Source organism: Gigantopelta aegis, chromosome 9, assembly GCF_016097555.1.
Source record: "Gigantopelta aegis isolate Gae_Host chromosome 9, Gae_host_genome, whole genome shotgun sequence".
Lineage (NCBI taxonomy): Eukaryota > Metazoa > Mollusca > Gastropoda > Neomphalida > Peltospiridae > Gigantopelta > Gigantopelta aegis.
In genome coordinates this window covers 53,670,778-53,694,202 of record NC_054707.1, presented here as the reverse complement: position 1 = coordinate 53,694,202, position 23,425 = coordinate 53,670,778, and the positions used below count along the sequence as shown (strand labels likewise).

The 23,425-nt window shown below is 35.6% G+C and overlaps 2 protein-coding genes across 2 annotated transcripts; one reads left to right on the top strand and one right to left on the bottom strand.

Moving 5' to 3' along the window:
* Nucleotides 1-261: 261 nt before the first annotated feature.
* On the bottom strand, nucleotides 262-6,941 carry LOC121381349 (COMM domain-containing protein 9-like). Its single transcript, XM_041510631.1, has 6 exons — nucleotides 6,789-6,941; nucleotides 5,129-5,266; nucleotides 3,968-4,052; nucleotides 3,291-3,380; nucleotides 2,078-2,181; nucleotides 262-621 (listed from the first exon to the last, which is right to left on the bottom strand). Exons 1-6 carry the CDS (start codon nucleotides 6,828-6,830, stop codon nucleotides 481-483), a joined length of 600 nt encoding a protein of 199 aa, XP_041366565.1. The 5' UTR covers nucleotides 6,831-6,941; the 3' UTR covers nucleotides 262-480.
* A 3,281-nt stretch (nucleotides 6,942-10,222) lies between these two features.
* On the top strand, nucleotides 10,223-17,949 carry LOC121381350 (general transcription factor IIF subunit 1-like). The gene is made up of 4 exons (XM_041510632.1): nucleotides 10,223-10,379; nucleotides 14,502-14,589; nucleotides 15,449-15,575; nucleotides 17,600-17,949. Exons 1-4 carry the CDS (start codon nucleotides 10,366-10,368, stop codon nucleotides 17,743-17,745), a joined length of 375 nt encoding a protein of 124 aa, XP_041366566.1. The 5' UTR covers nucleotides 10,223-10,365; the 3' UTR covers nucleotides 17,746-17,949.
* The last annotated feature ends 5,476 nt before the right edge of the window (nucleotides 17,950-23,425 follow it).

Here is a 23,425-nt window from a genome sequence, read left to right as displayed (position 1 = left end):
TGGATATAAGCATTAAAATAAATATAAATTAAATGGTGAAGCCACTGATAGCATTTGCAGCATGATACCTATGGAGACTGGTCACTCTTTCTGATACAAATACAAAAATTATACAGTCACTCAATTACATTAAAAAGAGAAAGCCAAATGGTTCTACAAAAAGAAAACCCCACCAAAACAAATATTTTATCTGGATATTAGGCTATCTGCAACAACAACGGTGACACAGGTATGGCCGGTTTATAAAGAAAAAACATATCATTAAAATATTTAACATCATTTTAATAATAATATTTGTACAATACAATACAACACAACAGAAGCATTTGTTCACACGTTGACAAATTTACATCACACCACTGGTTGCTCGAAACCTTCGTGGTATACGAGCATGTTAAAGCATTACGCACACCACTGGTACCAGTAGAACAGTAATAATTCTTGCAACAGGACCTGTAGTTGTTATACTATTAACACACATCATCGATTGGCCACTGACGAAAGCTGCTCACGTATTTTTGAAAGTCCATCTAACATAGTGTCCAGAGTTTCTTTGGACAGTTCTACGTTAATACTTTCTGTTGTGGAATCACTATGAATGGATTCTGGAGTTTTCTGTACCTGCAACAAAAGGAAATACAGATTATTAGTCAAAGTTGGCTGCATGCAGCTTTTGAAAATAACACAAATTAGTGTTTAGTCTGTCCATCATTGGTGCATGTCTAGTTTTGCACAACCAAATTTTCCTTCACATATAAGTTTAGAATATAATTTTAAATTTTTGAGTGGGTTATGGGAAATAAAATGGGTTGCTGTTGTTTTTCTATGTTCAAAAGTCTTACATAAAACAAAATAACATGAGACACTTTTGTTTTCTTTAAATGCCATTTTGTTCATGTTCACTTGTACCTAGTGCATGTTGTAACACCAATACTTTACAAGTCACATGACACACATGTATATAGAGTAATAACTTTCTTTATTTAGAGAGGGCAAAAGTGAAATGATTTTGGACTTAAAACTAAAGGTGCACATTTATCTTATTACGTTGATCTTTAAAATTTATCAGCTATGGCAAATTATATATTTTAAGACATGCACTGGAAGTGTGTGAGGGGTACAGGACACGCCCTCCCCCTTTCAACTCTGAAGTTGAGACAGTCAAAATATGCACTGACCAGCCCTACTGAAAGGCAAATTAAGAACTTTTCCCTCCCTTAGTTGCTTATATCTATGTAGAAAAAAAGTATAGTATTATTTACAAGATATGAAAAAGGTATAAAAGTAGCTTTTCACTTTTACTGATATTATTTCACTAACAATCATGTTTTTCTCGTGACAAATATGTTGAAATGGGAGCTAACCTGATTTCTTGCCATGTAGAACAAATGTTAATCAATGAAAACGACTGTTAGCATTAGTGTCACACAGGGTTTGGATCTAACTCAATCGGTAGAAGGAAGGAAGGAAATGTTTTTATTTAACGATGCACTCAACACATTTTATTTATGGTTATATGGCATAGGACATATGGTTAAGGACCACACAGATACTGAGAGAGGAAACCCACGGTCACAACTTCATGGGCTAATCTTTTCAATTAGCAGCAAGGGATCTTTTATATGCACTATCCCACAGACAGGATAGCACATACCACGGCCTTGAGTTACCAGTCATGGTGCAATGGCTGGAACGAGAAATAGCCCAATGGGCCCACCGACTGGGATAAATCCTAGACCAACCGCACATCAAGCGAACACTTTACCACTGGGCTACATCCCACCCCAATCGGTAGAGTGCGCCCCTGAGAAACGTGTGTTGAGAACCCCTTCCCGTCCCAACCTGTGCACCACGACTGGTATATCAAACACTGTGGTATGTGTTGTCTTGTCTGTGAGAAAATGCACATAAAAGACCCCTTGCTGCCAATGGTAAAATGTAGTGGATTTCCTCCAAGGTAAGAGAAAAAAATTACCAAATGTTTGACATCCAATAACTGATGATTAATAAATCAATGTGCTCTAGAGTTGTTGTTAAACAAAACAAAATTTAACTTTTAACTGAATGTCACACATACCTGTACGTTAAGAATGCATGTTGGTACAGACATTCTAGATACAGCGTCTGAGGATGTCTTTACATCAACACGCCAATCAAAGTCGACCATCTTTGGAAGAGATACTGAAAAAGCAAAATAAATAAATAAACAACCCACAACCAAACAAAATAAAAAAGCTGAGAGTACTGCAAAAGAAATACATGTCCCTACCTGACCCAACACATTTTTGTATCTCCTGAGTTAAAGGGCTATAATTCTGTGAAAAATGGGTAAATTGCCATGAAACTTGATCTTTAAAAGTACATGGAGAAACTATATACAAAATTTCTCATCTCAGTATCTTCAGGCATTGCCAAAAAAAAAAGAAAAAAAAAAGAGTCCGGAATTTGTTTTTCCATATTTCCTAAGTTCAAGAGCCATAATTCTGTGGGAAAATAGTAAATTGCCATGAAAATCAAACTTGGTCTGTACCAGTACATGATAAAGCTATAAACAAAATTTCAGCTTAATATCTTGAGGCACTGTGTAAAAACATCCAGAAAACTAAAAGTGGGACAGATGGATGGACACACAGACAGAGATGAAACCTATAGTCCCCTCCGGATGGACCGTAAGGGGACTAATAATTAATATGAATAACAACTTGGATGGATGATAAAGACACAGACAGCCAAATAAAAAGAAATAATCCAAACAAACTGATGGATGGATGGACGGACGGACAGATGGATAAATGGACTGAACAATGCATGTATGGTTCTGAGAATATGTTTGAATAATCACAAACACATCAGTATGTGTACAAATGATTTGGAGTACTGTTATATATTTTATTAATCATATCATTACTCAAAGAATATATTATTAGTAAGCGATTACTCAGAGTATATAAGCCAGTGCACCATCAAAGGCTGTGATATGTGCTGTCCTGTCTGTGGGATGATGCATATAAAAGATCCTTTGCTACTAATGAAAAAATGTAGCAGGATTTCTCTCTAACACCAAATGTCAAAATTACCAAACGTTTGATAGCCAATTATTAATTAATCAAGGTGCTCTAGTAGTGTTGTTAAACAAAACAAACAAACAAAAATCTGAGTATATTTAACAATTGGATTAAGATATTCTACATCTATAACTCTGTGAAAACAGAAAAAAAACAGTGATCATATTAATATAAAAAAGATTAAAAAAAAAATAATAATAATAAAAAAAAGATAATAAAAATCACCTAAATTATTTGCAGACTGTGATTTCCATGTGTCCATGTTGTCGATAATTATTTTGGTCAGCAGATCACGTAGATTTTTGTGAAATTCTCCTAAATGTAGTTTAAAAAGAAAAAAAATCACATATACATGTACACATAATTATATGACTATTAGAAAATATTGGAAAATATTTTGAGAACCACTGTTCATGAAATTTTAGAAATATAATGTCACTCAAATGTCCTTGTAAATCAATGTACCATGTAGATCATACAATTATATTTTTAACTAGGCCATCACAATTTGCTTCAGCATTCAGCAATGCCGATGTATAAGCCTATATGAACTGTAACAGATTAAGGTTTGTTTTATTGTGTATTTTTATGAGAAGATATTACTACAGGCTGTTAAAATACAAATCCAAAGGTCAAGTGTGTTTTAACTGAAATAAAATTATTTTGGAATTTTTTCTGCATTATTCATCTTTGCTGAGGCAATATTTCTCAACTGCAAGAGCTATGATAAACTTGAGTGATTAATGAAGACATCAAATCAAGCAAACAGTGGCTATAGACACCATCTGCACATTGTCCACACACATAAAATTACAACTATATTTTAGTCTATATATCTGTAATAATTTAGAATCTTTCTTGGTTTTCTTTCTGTATTTTAATACAAAAAGAACATTGCTTACCAGGAAAAAGACTGGCAATAGATTTTGGTTCTTGTGACCCATGGAAAATCGCCAGTTTTAGCAAACATCCAAGGCTGTGTAATAACTGGAATGTAGAAAAGTAAATTTTATCAAATACAATTAATTTAGTTTAGTAAACTCAAAAATTGATACAGGCATTATTACAGTTGTGTTTTTTCCTTGGGCCAATCAAATCCACAATAAATAACAATAATTGTTATTTAAATTTAAGATGTAATTATTAAAAAATATATATAATACAATGTCAAGAAAATGTGTCCATGGGAAAAATCAGGCAGAGTTCATCCAGTTTAGAAAGGTTACCCGGTAAATTCTGTATTGATAATTATCTATTTCCTGTTTTTAGGTCATTCTAGTTTACAGAGGGTTGAGGGTTAGTTTAGAGCAGTTTCACTGTATATTGTTTCTATGGAATTTCCAATCTTAAAAAAAAGCAACTAATTTCAATAAATTTTCATCAACAACTTTCTATGACTCAACTCCCAATTCCATTTTCCAGGATTTCCATGACCAATATGAAATGGGTTAAGAGGGGTGCAAAAATGAAAAATATTTTAGTAGCCTGCCAGACCAGAACCAACTAAAATTTACTTACCTGCCAGAATTTCGACTACTCTGCCAGCCTATAGAACAATATTACTGTTTAACAATATTATAATATACACCGTCTCCACTTCAAATCATATATATCAAGACTCAAACAATGATTTGAAATATTCTTAAAAACTACAAACTTTTCACATTTCTTTCATATAGATTTACAAAATCCAAGTGACATCCTGCAAGTATTTACCAAAATACACCCCCAACATACTTTCAACGTAAACAAGCCATTTCTAGGAAGAACTGATCCTTGGCGCTTAAGCAATTTGGAACAGCAAAATCTATTGTCAATGTGGTAAATGTATCATTTGTTTGAATGGTTTGGTTATCTGGCATGGCAGCTGTGTTGTCACAGATTCGATGAAATTATTTTTTTTTTAATAATTTCAGTTAGTCAGAAAAAGACAAATTGCCTATCGGACTGGTAGTAGTATTTTTTAACTTGTCCGCCAGAATTTGTACTCTGCATTTCTGGTCAAGATCCAGAAGATTTGTTTTAAATACAGTAACATTATAACATCATGACAGTCTTCTCACTTGTCTACTCTGATTTTTAGTAACATCAAAGTTCTCGGACGTGCTCTTTATTGTACTTTCCAGCAGCTGTTCAACTGTCTTATTTCTGCACAAAAAAGCATCTTGGCATACTGTAGAAACATGGTCTTTTGACGAGGCCTGACACAAAAAACACAACAATGTTATAATAAATGCACAATGACTTTTTAAAATTACATGGCATATCTATATAGACAACTTATCGACATTTGTCACAAACATCAACACCAGGGATCGAACTTAACCATGTCACCAATGGTAATTGCCAATAGTTGCAATATGAATGGCCATTCGGTTGAAGGGACTAATTTTGGTTTTTATATTTGTTGCTAAAAGTTATCTATTTGAAATTGCCCTAGCCAGGCTCAAAATTTCCGTCAGTGAGCATTTTGCCTGTGGCGAAAACCTTTAAAAATTTCCGTAGGTAACAAATTCTTAAGTTCGAACCCTGCAACATATAACTTATACAGTTTACAAGTGATACAATTCTTCATTCTCAAATCGTTAGTTAATAACTGATTCAGTGTTGGGGTGTGACAATCGATTATCAGGGGTGGTTAATTGGTGAACTGTAAAAAAGAGGAAATCTAGAGGGGTCCTGGGTGGTAAACTTTAAAAAAGAGGAAATCTAGAGGGGTCCGAGGGGGGGGGGGGGGGGGGCAAGAACGATTAAAATGCAAGGAAATACAATCTTCCATGAGAGAAAAACCGCAGATCCGAGGAGAATTCCCACCCCTGATCATGGACTTTACAACATTTACCATCATATTGGCATAATCCAATCAATTTATTTAGATTATTCTTAATCACAGCATTAGTACAAATATATGTAGCTGAAGTACGACACTGATATTTTAAAAAAGGAAATAAATTTTTAGTCATTACAAAAGCTCTGTTATAAAATTTAACACAGGAGTTCTCTGGAGTTCAAGATCACTAGGATTAAAATGATAATGGTTGAGCAGAGGTGAATAAACTGAACATAATATGATAGTTTGATGAGCAGTCACTTTCACAGGCACAGCTCATAAATTTGTGATTAAAGTTAAAAGTTTGTTTTGTTCAACAACACCACTAGAGTACATTGATTTTATTTATCATCGGTTATTGGATGTCAAAATTTTAGTAATTTTGACATATAGTCTTAGAGATGAAACCTGTTGTGATTAAAGTAACAATACTCTAAGGAATGTTTTCATAAATTTACAATAATGGAAACCTCCCCCCACCCCCCCCCCCCCCACCCACCCCGATGCTCCATTTCCAGTTTGTTGTTTATTAGAGAGGTGAAACCCTTCAATCATCAATGGCAATATTGTCAGCATCCTTCAGGAAAGTTTATATTTTTCCAACAACGAATGGACCATATCTTGGAATACATTTGTCCAATCAAGTTAAAATTGAAATACTGCATCACCTTTTATATATAATTATTAGTATATGCAACTTTGATACAGTCCATTTACTTAATTTTATTTTAAAGGTGATATGATCATGATGTATCATGATCATTATCATCATAATCATCATTATCACATAATCATGTAGGAATTTTGTCTACAGTTACACGAGTAACAAGTGGTGCAAAATACTAATTAAAAAATCAATCAGCACGTAAAATTACTGACAATCTAAAATTAACCTTTAACAACAAACTTAGACAATCAAAGTCTAATGGTGGCATTCTTAAAGTACATAAATAAAATTTAAAAGGAAAAAATATCTCGAAGTAGGAGGCGTCTCTGCTTTTTTTTATGTTCCTTCTTTTTAATCCGGAAGCTCAGATAATGTTCTATTCGGAACTTCTCGGCCAATTTCGGATTCTTGCATTCACCTTCGGAACATGTCGGCTGATTACGGAATATCTTTGGCCACCTCACATGGGCGTCGAAATAATGAAGGGTGTAGGTCCAGGGGAGGGGTAAATGATGCAATGACACATTATGTATGCAATCATCCGCATTTAAAGTTATCAGTACTATAGTTAAAATCTATGTGAGCTTGCAGAAAAATTAAAATATGTAGGAAAATTCTATGACTGAGTAGAAAGAAAGGTATCAAATAACTTAATGTGCGCCCTGCACTATGACTGAGAGAATCCATTCAGAGGGCAAATTTAATGTATTTCAATTTCTAGTGTACAAAAATGTATTGATTAGCTATTCCCTGCAAAGTGAATCTTCCACAGATGTCAGCAAACCCGACCTGTTCACCTTTCCCGGTGAAGCACTAGACTTTAATTCCAAGAATTTCCTATTCCTCCCAAACAGTCGATTCCCAGTCATAAGCGTACCAAACAGAGGGGCAGGAGGGGAACTCCCCCCCCCCCCCCCTCCGTACAGAATCAAAACCTCAAATTTGGGCAAAATGTGCTAACCAGACACCTTTTTATCATGTATTTCCATCACTATACCCTCAAAATTAGTTGTAATCCATGTAAAAATGCGTAGTGATGATTCGTTTGGTAGTAATGCTTATATGAATAAATCTTGTTATCGACATTCTGGGAACTGGGAACTGGGAAACTCTATTAACGTGCCCCTATCCACGAAGGTTCAGGCACGCCCACTTCGGATTTAGCCTCCGACTTCGCCAGTGACCAACTCCGAAGCATGAGGGTATCGACATTCTGGCATTTTCGTTTAATTCGGGCAATTAAGCCAGCCTGCCCCCCACCCCCCCTCTACAAAAATGGAAGCCCGTACGCCTATGTTGCCAGCAATCTAACAATGTCATTAAAATATAGAATAAACTTGTATTTATGTAACAGGTCCATATATCTGTCTTAATCATGGGCGTATATAGGATTTTGAAAAGGGGGGTTCCAATACATAGGATTTTGAAAAGGGGGGTTCCAAAATAGATTGCAGAGATATTGGGCATATATTTCTATGTTGAGTAAATATAATAATGTCAGATATCAATGTCAGATATATTAAATAATTAAAAAAGCGATTTCAGGGGGGGTTCGGTCGAACCCATCGACCCCCCCCCCCCATGTACGCCCATGTTAATGGTGTTGAAAGAAATAGGACCACTTGATGTATATTAATAATTTGGTTACAGCCGGTTACAGAGAATGTGTTTTCTTTCAAAAACATTACTTTTCTTTGGGTTTTGGGGGCGTGTTTCCATCCTGCGACACTTAACCCAGGCAAGAGCTCTACCATCATTATCATTGATTTTATTATCTGACTTCGTTGTACGAACTACATGAGTTAAAGTTTGTTTTTGTTCATCGACACATTAGAGCACTTAATTTGATTTATTAATCATCGGCTATTGGATGTTACATACCACGTGCTACAGTCGTGGTACAAAAAATAGCCCAAATAAGCCTGGTGTCACGGGGCACGTTAATCAATACTTTTCTTAAGAACCACACTTACTACGTCCTACCGACGAGGATCTTTCAAGGCTAACCAGTGCAGCACGAATGGCATATCAATGACCGTGCTATCCTATAGTGTCTGTGGGATGGTCCACTGCTACTAATGGAAACATGCAGCAGGTTTCCTTTCTAAGACTATATGTCAAAATTATATAACGTGATTTTTTACATGGTTAATAAATCAATGTGCTCTAGTGGTGTCGTTAAAGAAAACAAACTTTAACCATCCTTTTGGGATAAAAAATATTTCCAGGTGAGCAATTATTTCCTGCCATACACCGTCCCTACGCAATCAATGGAAATGTTTTATTTAACGACGCACTCAACACATTTTATTTATGGTTATATGGCGTCGGAACGCAATCAATGGAGCCCCATAGTTACATCACGATATAAGTCAATGAAAGGGGATGTTGTCGGATTTTTTTCCTATTGTCAATTTAAAACATCGAATATGTGCAAGTAACTATGCATACTTGTCATGAGTAAGTTTATACGGTAACTGACTTGTACCATGTCCCTAATTTAGGACCATTGGGCTAGTTCTCGTTGCAGCCAGTGCTCCACAACTGGTGTAACAAAAGCCGTGATATGTACTATCCTGTCTGTTTGATGGTGTATATAAAAGATCCTTTGCTGCTAATCGAAAAGAGTAGCCCATGAAGTAGCTCTCTCTCTCTCTCTCTCTCTCTCTCTCTCTCTCTCTCTCCTCTCTCTCTCTCTCTCTCTCTCTCTCTCTCTCTCTATATATATATATATATATATATACAGGGCCGTACCCTGACCAAAATCCATGGGGGGGGGGCACTAAATTTTATAAATAATTTTTAACATACTATAAAGATTAAACATTTCTATGCTATTACTGGAGATATAAAAAAAAAAAAAAAAGGACAAGATTCTCAGTGGGGGGCAGCTGCCCCACCTGCCCCCCCCCCCCGGAGGGTACGGCCCTGATATATATATATATCTGTGTGATCCTTAACCATATGTCTAACGCCATATAACCGTAAATAAAATGTGTTGAGTGCGTCGTTAAATTAAACATTTCCTTTCTAAGTTAGGGCCTAAGTGACGTTGCATGATAATGAAATTTAGCTCGGTGAGAGCTGGGGTTTTAAAATGCACTCTTGTTATTGGGACATACATGTATATAGATAGATAGATAATTGGGTGGGGGGTGGGGGGAACATGTATATGTTAATTTTAGTAGCAATTTATGCTTGCTGATGTTAGCATTACATGTAAACGAAATTATGCCGAATTTCGCATTACGTAATAATTGTTGAACATAGGAAACTATTTTTATTTTTAAATCGCATGTTTTTAATATAATATTATGGCCACTCCACGTAAATCATTCGTATTTTTCCGATACCTAGCCTGTCAACGGCTGTGCTTGAGCTAGTGTGTAATGTTTGGACCTTACATTGTATGGCAACTCGTATAAGCTTGGTAAAATAAAACTAGGGAATTCTGTGATTTTCCATAAAGCCAGGCTAACAAAAGATGAAGCTTTCGGAGAGGTGAAGGAAATCAATCACGTGGCACAGTCACGGAAAAAGGGTCACCATCTATGACGTAAAAAAAAAAAAACCCTCAGCTAAACGCATGCGTATGGTCAGGGTGTAGGCGGAGCTAGAACATAAATTTAGTAATTGTCCAATAAAAATGTTTGAGTTGGTCACGTGTTTAATAATTTACTCTTAGCAGGCGGGAATCTAAATGTAAGTCGTCTGTCGAAGCTTTGTTTGATAAAGGCGGTTTGCGTTTGCGAAAAACTGTTTTAGATTTGTTAAAGAAAAATCTAAATCAAAACACCATAAAAATGCCTGGAAAGGAGTAAGTATTAAAACACAAATAATAACAGGTTGCTGTATTATATAAATTCATGTTTTTTATTCATCATTTACAGATTTTGTTTCACACCAGGAAGTATTCATCTTGGCGGCATGGCATGGTCGACGTCTTTGTTCGATGAGCCGGTGAATTTTCCTGCTTATTTTTTTGGTTATAGTCGTCAGGTTGAACGACAATTCTCGCCTTTATTTTTTAATATATTTTATACAGTATATAATATTAAAAATAAAACATCAGTATTTACTGTTTTAAATCTATTAAAAAAAAGTGTTTACAACGTATTTTCAATGTAGGTCACATAAGAATATTTGACCGATTTTTCAAAAAGCACATTTCTCAAGATAGAAAGTGAGAATATGAGATGGAGTTACTTTCCTAGATATGGTTAAGTACTTTTAGTGTAACTAACGTATACATGTATTCATAATATTACCGTGCTGTTTATTAACATCTGAGAAAGCATTACCCCCCCCCCCCCCCAACCCCCGTTTTTTGTTTGGAATTTTTTTTTTCCCCATCTAATGGAACGGTCCATCCTTAGATCCTACAGAAAAGTAAATAATTTGTTTGGTTTACATAAGAAAAGTAACGGTTTTTATTTTTTTTTTTTTAATTTGTGTGCAATTTAAAAAGCAAACTGCTGAAAAATAAATAACTTAGTATCGTACCGTTATACAATTTCGATCGACATGTTTTCGATACTTTTGTTTGTAACTGAATGTATCGCGAGATATTACGTCACTATTGGCCTGAACATAAACAACGAAGTGTCTTTTTTCCTCACAATATTAAAAATGCTTCAAGTCAAGCTGCCAACTTTGTTTTAATTATTATAATACCATAAATAGTGTGCATGTTATCAGTTTTTCGTAATGCAATATTTTGGTACTAATGAAATGTCTCAGGGAAATCCGGGTATCACAAATCCCTGCAAAGTTATTGGGAAAAATATCTGCCCGGTCCCCCCTTCCCCTAACCCTAACCCCAACCCCAACCCCAACCCTAGTCATAACCCCAGCCATAACCCTAACCCTAACCCTCAACCCTAACTAAAAATAATAATGGAGGGGACCGGGCGGATATTATACCAGTTATTGTCTGCAACACTGACATCTGACCTGCCAGTTAAGATGATATACCACGTGATCATTTCACTGAACAAAATTTATGGATGGCTGGTTGGGTTACCTCTTATGTCATTCACAGCAAAGTTCTTTTTGGTAATTTCTGGTGGGAGCATGTTTACATGTGCATTTACATTTACATTTACTACAAATAAAGGTGGTTTGGTGGAATTAAAGATTTTTTGAAAATATATAGTTCTGTATGTGTTGAGTACTTAGGTGACAATCTGAATTTTGGTGCCCTTGAGACATACAACAAGAGGATTAGACATTAGCCTATGACGAAATCATAATGTAAATATGTTTTAAGTGAACACTGTATTGGTCTGAAGATTATTCAATATTTTTTTTACAAGTTAGAAACATTTTGATTTTATTTTCAAATGAAGATTTTGATGTAAATTATTGCACAGAGTATAGACCCTTCACTGCCATAACAAGGACAAAAATAGACAGCCAATGAAACTATCAAACATGACATTTGTGAAATACAGGATACACCTGTACAACTTAACAGCTAGTGTTTTGGGAGGAAAATGTGGCATTCATAGGAAATTATCACTATTTTTCACAATAAACTAATTTGACTTTAGAACAGTAAAGTAGTATTGTATGTACGAAGTATTGTTTTTATTATATTTTAATTTTTTGCTTAAAATATATTGAAAACATGACACCAGGATATACAAAAAAAATGCTCACTGTAGGAAGAACTATAAACAAAAGTCCGAACCAAAATGTTAACAGGATGCAGATGATTCATTCTCTGGACGTTTCGTCCACTAAAAATTCGTTCACTGTTGAACTTAGACTATTTGTCCACAACCAAAAATTGTTCCTGGACAATTCGTCCACTATAATTTTTATAGTTAAATTTAGAACTTCCTCCACGGGTGCAGTCTCTGTGTATTTCCCTGCACCCACCAAAAGTTGAAAGATAGGAGGAATTTCCAGATTGGGAAGAAATGAGATCGAATTCAAAATCTAGAGAAAGGAAAGAGGGCAGTGGGATAAAAAACACAAAACAAAAAAACTTTTGAACTTGGTAGCGAAATGTAGATAATATCAGTTTATTGGTTGGTTACTTCGAATGATGTCACGTTATGGCATTTTTGACATAAATGATGAAATTTTTGTTTAGTTACTAGCTTTGTTTTCTAAATAGTATGTCAGAAAATTTTATAGGTGTGTGTAATTGATGAGCAATTTGAATAACAACATATCAATAAAGTACTATGCCTTAATGGACACAGACGGACAATAACAAGTTGATAGTGCCACTAAACTTTGGTTCGCTTCATATACTATAGTAGTTTACCACAAAACGAAAATAACTAAGAAATATTTTAGATTTATTGGTCTACATATTGTAATCAAGTGGATGAATTGTCCGAGGTCGGTGGACGAATCGTCTGGAAAGCTTAACAACTATGACAAGTTGCTCTCCAACCTCTATTTTTTTGTTAGATTTTACCCACATTTTGTCTTGACAGGAATCTTGAAAAAACCATTACAATGATGGATTCCAAATATATATAAAAGCAAATGTGATGACATTAATTTTATTTATTTTTCTTTTTTCCTTTAATGATACCATTAGAGATCATTGATTTTATATTAATTATGTCACATACTTTGGAGGCTTTTCACCCCTCTTGAATAATATTCCATAAAACCCCCCAAAATGGCAGACTGCAGAAAACTGCATGTATTTTGCCCTATGCTATCTCAGCGAAGTGGATACTGGCGACATCCTTAGTCTCATATGTGGAATCTGTCACTGTAATGAGTTTTTCACAACTTGTGTCTGGGCAAAATTTGTTGGAAATGTAACGGTAATTAAAGGTAGGACAGTAATTTATTTTAGTTAACAATTTGGTTGGACTTTAAAGGAGTTGAACCTAAGATAGTACCAAAAAAGAAAAAAGAAAATTGCACAATATATTACAACATATTTAATCATAAATCTTTGACAAACATGACCAACCACTAGATATTGAAGCAAAGTTTGGAGACCAGTGTCGTTTTTAATCTGTATGGATAAGTCAGAAATTCTGCTTCGTACGCATAAAGAAACAAATAACTAGTGGAGCATTTAGTACCAACAGTGATTCCTATTTCAGGTCACCCGAAATATGCCAAAAACTTTCCCTATCAAAAAACCTCTAAGAAAATAATTATGCCAAAATCGTATCCAGTTTTTGAAAGCCATTTCAGGGGTTGAAATAATGGCCTGTGAAAAGCAGATCTAGCAGGTGAAATAAAAATTCACCTGCTAAAACTACCAAAATGTAATTTTTTCAAGAGACAGATGTAGGTGGGATCATCAAATCTATTTCGGAGGTCCCATTTTCCACACGCTATTCTAACTCTTCCTGGTGTCTTTGTTTCTAGGAGGCAATAATTAAGGAAATTTGATCGAAATGGATATTGTGGTAGGCAACACCAACAGTTTACTCAAAATAAAGTGACTGTTAACCTGACTACTAGATTAATTTTTAGGAGCGAATGGTAAAGCATTCAGTTGATGCATGGTGGGTCTAAGATCAATGTCTGTTAGTGGGTCCCTTGGGGCTATTTCTCGTTCAAGCCAGTGCACCACAACTGGTATATCAAAGGCCATGCCGCATAGTATACTATCCTATCTGGGATGGTGAATATAAAAGATCCCTTGCTACTACCGGTAATGGAAAAATGTAGTGGGTTTTAGAGCTGAGCGGTATTGGAATTTGAGGTTTGGTATTGACATTTTTGGGCCAATTTACCTTGGTATCAGTATGGTATTCAGGGCTAGCTCCGAGTGAGCAAAACAACCAAATTGTCTATTAAACTTCAAAAATTGCAGAAATTGTCAGTTACTTTCTAAAAAAATATTTTGCATTGATAACAAATACAGTTAATGCTGAGCCTTGAACATTTTTACAACTATGTTGCTAGTTCTTTAGTCTTGAATTCCAATATTTGTACATTTTATTTTCAGAAATGAAGTTGAAGTTGACACCAAGGAATCTGAAAATCAAACTACAAAGACAAAAACTGTTGAAGATGTGATTGCCCAAAAGGATGCTGTGAGTAAATGAGCTCACCAATCAAGATGTATAAACAAACATTACAGCGATAGAAATGAGCAGAATGTTTACATTTGTCCACCAGACAAATACACTGAATTAAGAATTTGTCGCGCACAGCATTAAAAAAAAAAAAAAAAAATACCATGTGTAAAACGGCTCACCAACATCAATTTTAAGCCTGCCTATGGCAATTTTTAAAAGGTGACTTACAGCAAATGAATATGATTGAAAGGTGTTTTGTTGCATTAGACATATTTCAAATGTACAAATGTTTAAATACTGACAGATATATTCATTTTGCTGCTGTTGAGGAGTTTCACCAACAGCAGTAATTTTTATCCAGCGGCACAAAAGTGCCATCGGTGAAGCTCCTAAAAATCGGACAGAAAAAATAGTTACTGTCTGGCAGAAACCCTGCAAATGTTTTGTTTTATTCAAGTACAAGAACCATGTTTCTGATTGCTTAAAATTAATCTGCATTGAACATTTTCACTTCTCCACTGGTCAACCATTGAGGTACATTACCCAATTAATATATCAATGTACTCTAGTGATGTCATAAAACAAAACAAACTTTAACATTAATTAATTTTAAACAACTTCAGTTTTGCGGAATTTAAAAAGCTTTACATAGGTAAAATGGTTATTGCATGAACAGACGTTCCCCAAAAGATCAATTTAAGTTTTAATAAGTCGATGTTTTAATTGCTACGTTTTCTGTTGTGTACCTTTTTAAAATGCTATTTAAAATAAACGTTGATTTTGCAAAATAAATCATAATTTAAAACATAAAAATGTGATCACATGATTTAGGGAGAAAAGTGAACCCTGAACAAGCTGATTTGTCCTTTTTTAGGCAAATAAAGAAACAGAATCAACAGATGAAAAGGATGAGGAGAAAGAGAAATCTGTGAAGAAAGACGACTCTGAAAATACAAATCAAAATGCATCAACAGAAGAGGAAAAAGCAGAGTCCACCGATGGTAAGATTATATAGTTTTTTCTTACAATGGTCATCTTGTCAATTTCATCCTGCGAATTTGCAGAATTTTGTGCTTCAGCTAATCCCAGCTTTTGTGTGGGATGGGTATCATTATATATGTATGTATTGTTACTGACAATCTGGCCATTATGAATAATTAGATTGACAGATTATTGGCACCAATTTTCCCTGCACCAGGGCTATGCAGTTTAGCCAGTTTGACTGTTTATTGAACCATGATTCCAGCAGAATCGTTAAAAAAAAATTCCATTGTCTGAATTCAATGCATGAGCCAAAATCAAGACAAGCTGAAAATCACTCTTGAAATTGTGCAAGGCTAGCTAGCATATGAGGTATCAAACAAGGGGCATCGAAATAAGACTAAGGTTGTTCAAGTTCCTACTTGCAGTGCTGGACAAATGTTGGAGAAAGTAACGAGCCCTCGTGGAAACTGGCTGGTGCCAAATGTATTAACCATTAGACTACTGGATTAATTTTTGACAAAAACAATGTTGAGTGGGTACAAGTTTATAATTATTACTCAAATATATTCACATAAATAACGTGTAAATTGGTAAGTATTATTTTTATGATATTTTAGATCAGTTAATGTTGGCAGAAAAAAGTCACGTTTACTTGTCGGCATTTGTCCTATATTTATGTCTGTTATTCCTGATAACTGGTTTTCTGATCAGAATTAAAATTTGGTGATTTTCGTTGGTTAGCTGTCACAATCTGCTATCGATCCCTGAAAATGACAGAACATGCAACCATTGTTGTCAAAAGAAAATACTTTCCGAAAACAACTTTTTCAACTAACAATTTCATGCTATTTTCAATTGAAAAACAAACAAAAGCTAGCATGCTGTAAAATAAACTGTTTCCGGTGTGAGTGTTGCATGCAAAACTGCGGGAAATATGAATTGGGGAATGTATGTCGACTAGCGTAACGTTTGGCGAGATATCTTGCCTGCAGTAGTCCTATTAACAGCTGTACAGTTGTCAATAATCAAAAATGCATTTCAAGTTATTTTATCCCTAATTAAAACTTGGCATTTCAGTGGTTTTGAGGTCAGCATGTTTGTACTTAATTTGGGCGTGATTATTTTTGGCATGTTTATTACCTTGACTTTCATGCAATCTAAAGCCCTGACGGTCAATCCCTGCAATTAAGAAAATGTTCATGGCAATTTTGTTTGAAACTGTATTGTAAGTAAATTTTAATGATTAGTTTGTTATTCATACCGGTGGCGGTTTTCTTTGATTAAAAGTGACATAACAGTTAACACACAAATGACACGTGCACGTTCAAGAACAATGGGGTTGCAAGGAGATAACAATTTATCATTGTCTGCAGTGATGGTCCAGTTCAATCTTTATATTTTAATTATATTATATCAAAGTGACAGAATATATTTAATGCGCTATAGAATTAAACTAATTTTCTTTAATAACGGCATAATTTCTATTAGGAAATCTGTCACCAAAACTCCTTTCAAGCCCAAGTAAATAGGTAAAGTTTGTTGTGTTTTTTTGGATTAGGCCACCCGACACCAGAAAAGGGTAGCATATTTTGCCAATATAAATGACAGAAATTTGTATTAAACTATCAGAATGATCTTTCTCTATATATGTATTTCTACAAATATTTCATCAGGCTGACTAACACTTAAAGTGACTTGTAGGAGTGTATGTTAAACATTTTAATGAAAATAAAACACCTGATGCCGCAGAGAACGAAAAACTCTGTGGCAAACTCCATGGCATTGCCGTGTTTATAATTTCCACATATTCACTAGATGGAACTGAAATGGATTTGTTGAACATTGCCATGTCAATTTAAGTGCTTGGTTCTTAGTTTTTTGTTTGTGTGTTTAATTATAAGTTCTACACAGATGTATCTACAAAAACAGTGATATGTATTGGCATATTTGTGAGGATATAATTTTGTTTACTGTAAGGCAGTCAATTTGCAGCAATTTTAAAAGTTTGATTTGTAATTGATAACATTTTACTTTTAATTAGATTCTGTTGATAAAAAGGAGGCCGCTGGTGAGAAAAGAACATCAGAAGAAAATGGAGAAGAGGAAAGTCCTGTGAAAAAAGTGAAAACAGACGATGCAGAAAAAGAAGTTCCAGCGAAAGATGCAGAGGAAAAGGAATCCGCATAAACCTAATTGTGTGGACCTCATTTAGAATGGGCCTCATCGGGACGGGGGGTGGTGGATACTGCGATCAAGCTGTAAAATTCATGTTTATTGTGATGTGAACATTAGCAAAAAAAGTTTCAATTTTGAAACTACTTTACCATGTATCATCATGTTCATTTTAAAATATAGTTAATGTTTTGTGTCATAAATCATTATTTAATTCAGTGGATGGCATTTGTTTTTGTTTGGGTTTTTTTCATTTCTTTTTATATGCGAGTCTTTGGTTGATGTTATTGTATGGGTCCATAAACTTCATCTTGGGCCTCTCAACAACTTGGGATAGTGATATGTTGCATATAACTATCACTGACCTACTTTCCTTGGATTGCTCTTTGAAGGAAATATATACTCGACCAAAAAAGTATTGCAGTATTGTATTTTGATCATAATGTATACATTTTGCAATTTTGAAAGAAATGCAAGTAATCCAGCATACTGTTTGATTGTCGATCCGTTTTTTCTGGAAAGTTTTCCACTTCCTGTCTTTGCTTGTGCACAGTCTGAAAATGTCGTGTGTGCACATAACATAAAATCACATGCAATGATTAAGCATAAGCCTTGATTTTCAACTGGCAGACCTGTATCTAATGTGAAACGAAAGAAAATTGTGGGAAAATTGCCATGGGACTCCGTCCATCAATGTCCGAAAACCAACACCATAAGGCCATTGGTAGACTTGCTGCTGGTGAAAGTGTTAGGAACATTGCTCGTCACTTTAATGTCCACCCGACGACAATACTGCGTCTACGGTATTGTTTGCAACAAACTGGAGCAGTAAAAGACTGACGTCGCTCCGGGCGACAATGCAAAGAGGACTGGTATTTAGTGACGTCATCACGCCGCCGTAGATTTCAAGGTGCTCCCAAGTTGGCGGCCGACTTGCGACTGGCTACTGGCACAATGGTTCACCCTCCAACCGGTCGTAATCGACTCCAAGGCGCTGGTTTAAGAGCTGGTCGCCCTGTAGATGGGGTTGCATTAACATGACGTCATGTCAGAATGCTCGAGGTGGGCCAGGATTCATCAGCAGTGACGTCTTAGACAGTGGAACAAAGTCTTGTTCACAGATGAATCCCGATTCTGTCTAGTTTGTGGATAGTAGACTAAGAGCATGGCGTAAGCGAGGCGAACGTTACGACGCTGCAAACATCGAGCTTGACAGATATGGCAGAGGCAGCATCATGGTCTGGGCGGGAATTTATTCCAACGGCAAAACTGACCTGGTTAATGTTCATGGAACATTAACTGCACAACGATATTGTGATGAAATCATTACACCTGTTGTCTTGCCATTTATGCAACGCAACCCTACGTTCACATTTCAGCAAGAAGATGTCCGCCCTCATTCCGCTTGCATAACTTCACAAACTTTTGCAGAGAAATCACATTCAAGTCTTAAGACTGGCCAGCCAGAAACCCCCACCATATTGGGGTCTATGATTATGAGAACATCACCCACAACTGAACACTCTTCGTGACCTTGAACTGGAGTTACATCAAGAATGAAGTATCCAATAAACATCTGTTCATAAACGTAAATTTACTTCCAGACTTTTCAAATAATCCATTTTACTTAACTTAATTTGACTGGTTGTAGAAAATATAACGTTTGAAGACGATTTAGTGGGAACTGCAATACTTTTTTGGTTGAGTATATATATCTTCCATCCATGTAGGATGATGATGGGTTGTGTACTATAACTAAGTCACTACAATCTACCTTTTATGGATTACTGTGCATGGTTTGGGCCATTTCTTTGTTACATCGATACAGGATCAGTTTGCTGCATGTAAATGTGTTGCATATCATTACTAGGTTAGTGCAACTTGCTTTTCATGGTTCTAGATTAAACCTCTATTGGTAATATTCCTACCCCTTTAAGTCTCAGCCTAGCATTACTAATTTGCTTTAGCAGGCATTTTATGCATGTGATACAATAAACCAGTAGTGGTCCACTAGCCAGTAGGCTGCTGGATCTTGTATATAGTCTTGGAGACTAATATCAATTTGGATAAATCTGACCCCAACTCTTAGCAACCTCCTTTTGACTTGATTTTCGTATAATTCCTTCCAAATACCAATTTATATTGTGTTCATTTAATACTGGGGTAATTCTGCACTGTTTTAAATATGTGGCAAATTGATTCTTGTGCTAAGTTCACCTAAAGTGCACATGGTAGTTATGCACATAAAATTATCTTTGGATTAAAATCGTGGGGACTCTGGAGGTTTGATTTTGTTACGGTTGCAACCCCTTTCCTATTATAAGTATGAATTATTGTTGCAATTTAACAAATGCAAAGCCATTTAGATGTTTGTGGGTTTTGTTTAAAAAATTTTTTAAATGCATCAATGTGCTTACTGTTAATCGATAAATCCTATATAGTTTTTAGTGCTGTCACTGCCAGCTAACCCTTCCATTGTTAGCACAATAATCTTGGCTTTGCTATGTGTTGTCAAGTAACTAGGAAATTAATTCATCGCTTGACTATGGGTTAGCAGAAAATTAGTTCTGCGCATGATGGTTGTTTGCTGAATTTTGAGATACGTGGTTTCCTCATTTTTCAAACATCCATTGAATTGCATAAATATAACATTTACACTTACTGTAACGTCAATTACCTAGTAACTTTCAAATGTCCATTCTTCACCCCCATTTGGAAAAAGCCAGCGTTTTGAACTGAAGATCTTAAAACTAAAACAAAGTAGCATCCTGGGAACAGCATCGGATCTTGCCACACCTACACTTGTGTTCGTCACAGAAATTCACCCAGAAAGATTATAATGTGACACAACAGACTGAAATGTAATCAAAGCATTTTATTTAAAATTTGGACTCCATGCCATTCTGAATGTGCTACTGGGCACAAGGGCCCAATTTCACAAACCTTTGTAAGCCTATTTTGCATGTAAACGTAAATATACAAGTAAACCATAATTCTATTATAGTACAACAAATCGAAATGCACATTTCATTTTCTTTTGTCCTTAAAAGGGGTGGGACGTAGCTCAGTGGTAAAGCGGTCGGTCTGGGATTGATCCCTGTCGATTAGCCCATTGGGCTATTTCTCACTCCAGCTAGTGCACCACGACTGGTATATCAAAGGCCTGTAGGATGGTGCATATAAAAGACCCCTTGCTGCTAATTGAAAAGAGTAGCCCATGAAGTGGTAACGGCAGGTTTCCTGTATATTTGTGTGGTCCTTAACCATATTTCTGACGCCATAAAATGTGTTGAGTGCGTCGTTAAATAAAACATTTCCGTCCATCTTTTGTCCTTGAAATGCTCCATTTTTTGTAATGTAATTTTCTACGTGAAATAGATGCCAAAACACTTGTAAATGTATGTCCGATATAACTGCTAGTCGCAGACGTTTTGTTTAATTACTCCGATATTCAACTAGAATCGATAATACTACGTTTCTATACCGTTTTTTGACTAAAAGATTTATATTTCATAAATTAAACTTGAACGTGGTTGCATAGTAATAATTTTAAAAATCCGGTTACGTTTTGATATTGTGGTCATTTGGCTTGGTTCGATAACTTAACCGCTCGTTAAGAATATAATTGACTAAACCTCGCCAAATACTACGCAATCAAAATGTGGACGGCAATGTCCGAAGCATACAGAATTTTAAAATTTTTTTTGCTGCAAAACGCTATTAAGTAAAGTTTTTTTCTCTTTAACGACACCACTAAAACAGATTTATTAATGGCTTCGTAAATTCAGCCCTTAGTTATTCTGACTCATGGTAGGAACCCCACTACATGTTTCCATTAGTAGCACATGATCTTTTGTATACATTTTACCGCACAAGTAACGGCACATACCACCTTTGATACGCCAATTGTGGAACCCCCCCCCCCCCCGAGAATTGGTCCGCTGAGGTGATTCGATCTTAAAACGCAAGCACCTCAGTCGATTGGTCTAGATCCAGCCCAAATCAATATTCCTATTTTATATCTAACGCTAAAAGAACAATTAGGTCAAATATGAGCCTGGGTGTTTAAAAAATGCATACCGGGATCACCAGTACATACTGACAGTTTATCAAATGAAAATCGCGTAATTTTTGAGTTAATAAAAAAACCATGATTATTTCTGCAAATCGAGGAAAGCCATTTTGTTTCGTTTTTGTGACATCCGGTGCTATAGCTTGGGGCGAAGTGACGTCAGCTCCGTCCAACTTGTAAACACGCTCTAATTTATGACGAGGCGCTTCGCTTTCATCAACCTGACTTGTAAAACAATATAAATGACTTGATAGTATAATAATATATTTCAATTTGTATCAATAGAACGAAATGGAGTTGTAGTATTTTTCTCTCTTAAAAAAATCGAAGAAAAAATGCATATTATTAGGCCTATTGGTAGGGTACGTTCGAGCAAAAACGACGTCTCACGATACCCAAGTGATAATTTTAATTTCTTTGGGACTACCTAATTGGTCTGTTTTGTGATTTTAGATGGGGAAAGTCTACTTAATCAAGGGTTTTACAGAATTACTTAGAGTAATAAAGCAGGACGGCTGATAATGTCAATTACCAAATTTAAAAAACAGCGCGATGTAAATTGATTAGACTGACGTATAGTTAACCTGGCAATCACGTGTCTGTGACGCGTAAGTCAGCTACAAGTGCATCGGCTGTAAATAACTTTTAGTCGAAATAGATGTTAAAATTTGCTTAAAACCAGGTTTTTGAGGATATGTAAGAAATAGAATAATACATTCATGTCCATTAGATACCATTTATCTCACAACTTGTTGTTTGAAAACGTATCAAACTCGCTTTCGCTCGTTGGATACATTTTAAAACATCTCGTTGTGAGATAAATGGTATCTTACGGCCACTCGTATATTATTCTCTATATACCGCATTATTTACCCCTTGGTGCGGAACTCTCTTTTCCGTGTGTGCGTGCATGCGTGTGTGTGTGTCGGGGGAGGGGGAGAGATCGTCCGATTCTTCCCGCTCCCCCCCCCCCCCCCCCCCCGTTACGGGCGCGTTACTTGGATTAACACTAATGTAACCTAGAGGGCGGGACGTAGCCCAGTGGTAAAGCGCACGCCTGATGCGCGGTCGGTCTAGGATGGATTCCCGTCGGTGGGCCCATTGGGCTATTTCTCGTTCCAGCCAGTGCACCACAATTGGTATATCAAAGGCCGTGGTAGGTGCTATCCTGTCTTGTGTGATGGTACATATAAAAGATCTCTTGCTACTAATGGACAAATGTAGCGAATTTCCTTTCTATGACTGTCATAATGACCATATGTTTGACATCCAATACCCGATGATTAATAAATCAATGTGCTCTAGTGGTGTCGTTAAACAAAACAAACTTTTTTTTAATGTAGCCTAATCTAGTTCATTGGCGTTGATAAATAAACAAGACTTCTCTTCTTATGCAGAGGAAAAAATACTTGACCACTAAATGATGTGGCAAGTCACTGTAGCACTTATAACTATAAATTGTTTTACTTAGTTTTTATATATATTTATAGTCCGTTCCATACTGCTATAAAAATATATATATATTTTTTTTTTGTAAATAATTTCAGAAGAAAAATAAAAGCGTTTTGGAAATAACAAAAAAAAAAAAAAAAAACCAAACTATTTTTGTGTGCAATTTAGAAA